Here is a 711-nt window from a genome sequence, read left to right as displayed (position 1 = left end):
GTGGTCTACGAGGCCGTGTCGGGCCGCAGCGGCGCCCGCCGCGCCGTCAAGCGCATCCGCTGCGACGCGCCCGAGAACGTGGAGCTGGCGCTGGCCGAGTTCTGGGCCCTGACCAGCCTGCGCCGCCGCCACCCCAACGTGGTGCGCTTCGAGGAGTGCGTCCTGCAGCGCCACGGCCTGGGCCAGCGCATGAGCCACGGCAACAAGCGCAGCCAGCTCTACCTGCGCCTCGTCGAGACCTCGCTCAAAGGTACGGCCGCGCGGGGCCTCCTCGGCCCCTGCCCCGCACCCTGCACCCCGCACGGATCCTCCCTGCACCCCTTGCGGCCTAATCCCCCCACCCCCCGGCTCCTGGCGTCCTGCACCCCCTGCCCGGACACCTGCCGCACCCCTAGGAACCTCCCTGCGCTAGCCCCGATGGGATCCTGGCACCCCTGGTTGCCCAGTGTCACCCCAGCGTCCCTGGCATCCTAACACCCCCTGGGAACCTCCCTGTGCTAGTGCTGACAGGCAGCCCTGGCCCCCTGCACTGTGCCTCCAGGGCTCCCAGTGTCCCTGGTACCCCCACAGGCATCCTAATGCCCTTGGGGATTTCCTGGCACCCGTTGCAACCTAATACCACCACCCCCCCCAGGACTCCTGGCATCCTTGCACCCCACAGGCTTCTTAGCACCCCTAGGAATCTCCCTGCACCCCCATAGGGCTCCCGTT

The 711-nt window shown here is 69.8% G+C and overlaps 1 protein-coding gene across 1 annotated transcript in view; it reads left to right on the top strand.

Annotated features, from left to right (window-relative positions):
• The window catches only part of STK35 (serine/threonine kinase 35), a gene marked incomplete at its 5' end in the record, with an annotated part of 24,806 nt that continues 24,095 nt past the window's right edge, over positions 1-711 (top strand). The window contains one exon of the mRNA XM_019509774.1: positions 1-250. Within this exon, the coding sequence (XP_019365319.1) occupies positions 1-250 (250 nt within the window). The remainder of the gene's footprint in view (positions 251-711) is intronic.

The sequence above is a fragment of the Gavialis gangeticus genome, unplaced genomic scaffold (genome assembly GCF_001723915.1).
Source record: "Gavialis gangeticus isolate Ggan-Ray unplaced genomic scaffold, GavGan_comp1, whole genome shotgun sequence".
In the NCBI taxonomy this organism is placed as follows: domain Eukaryota; kingdom Metazoa; phylum Chordata; order Crocodylia; family Gavialidae; genus Gavialis; species Gavialis gangeticus.
The sequence above is the reverse complement of the archived record's forward strand: the minus strand, read 5'-3'. Positions and strand labels throughout refer to the sequence as shown.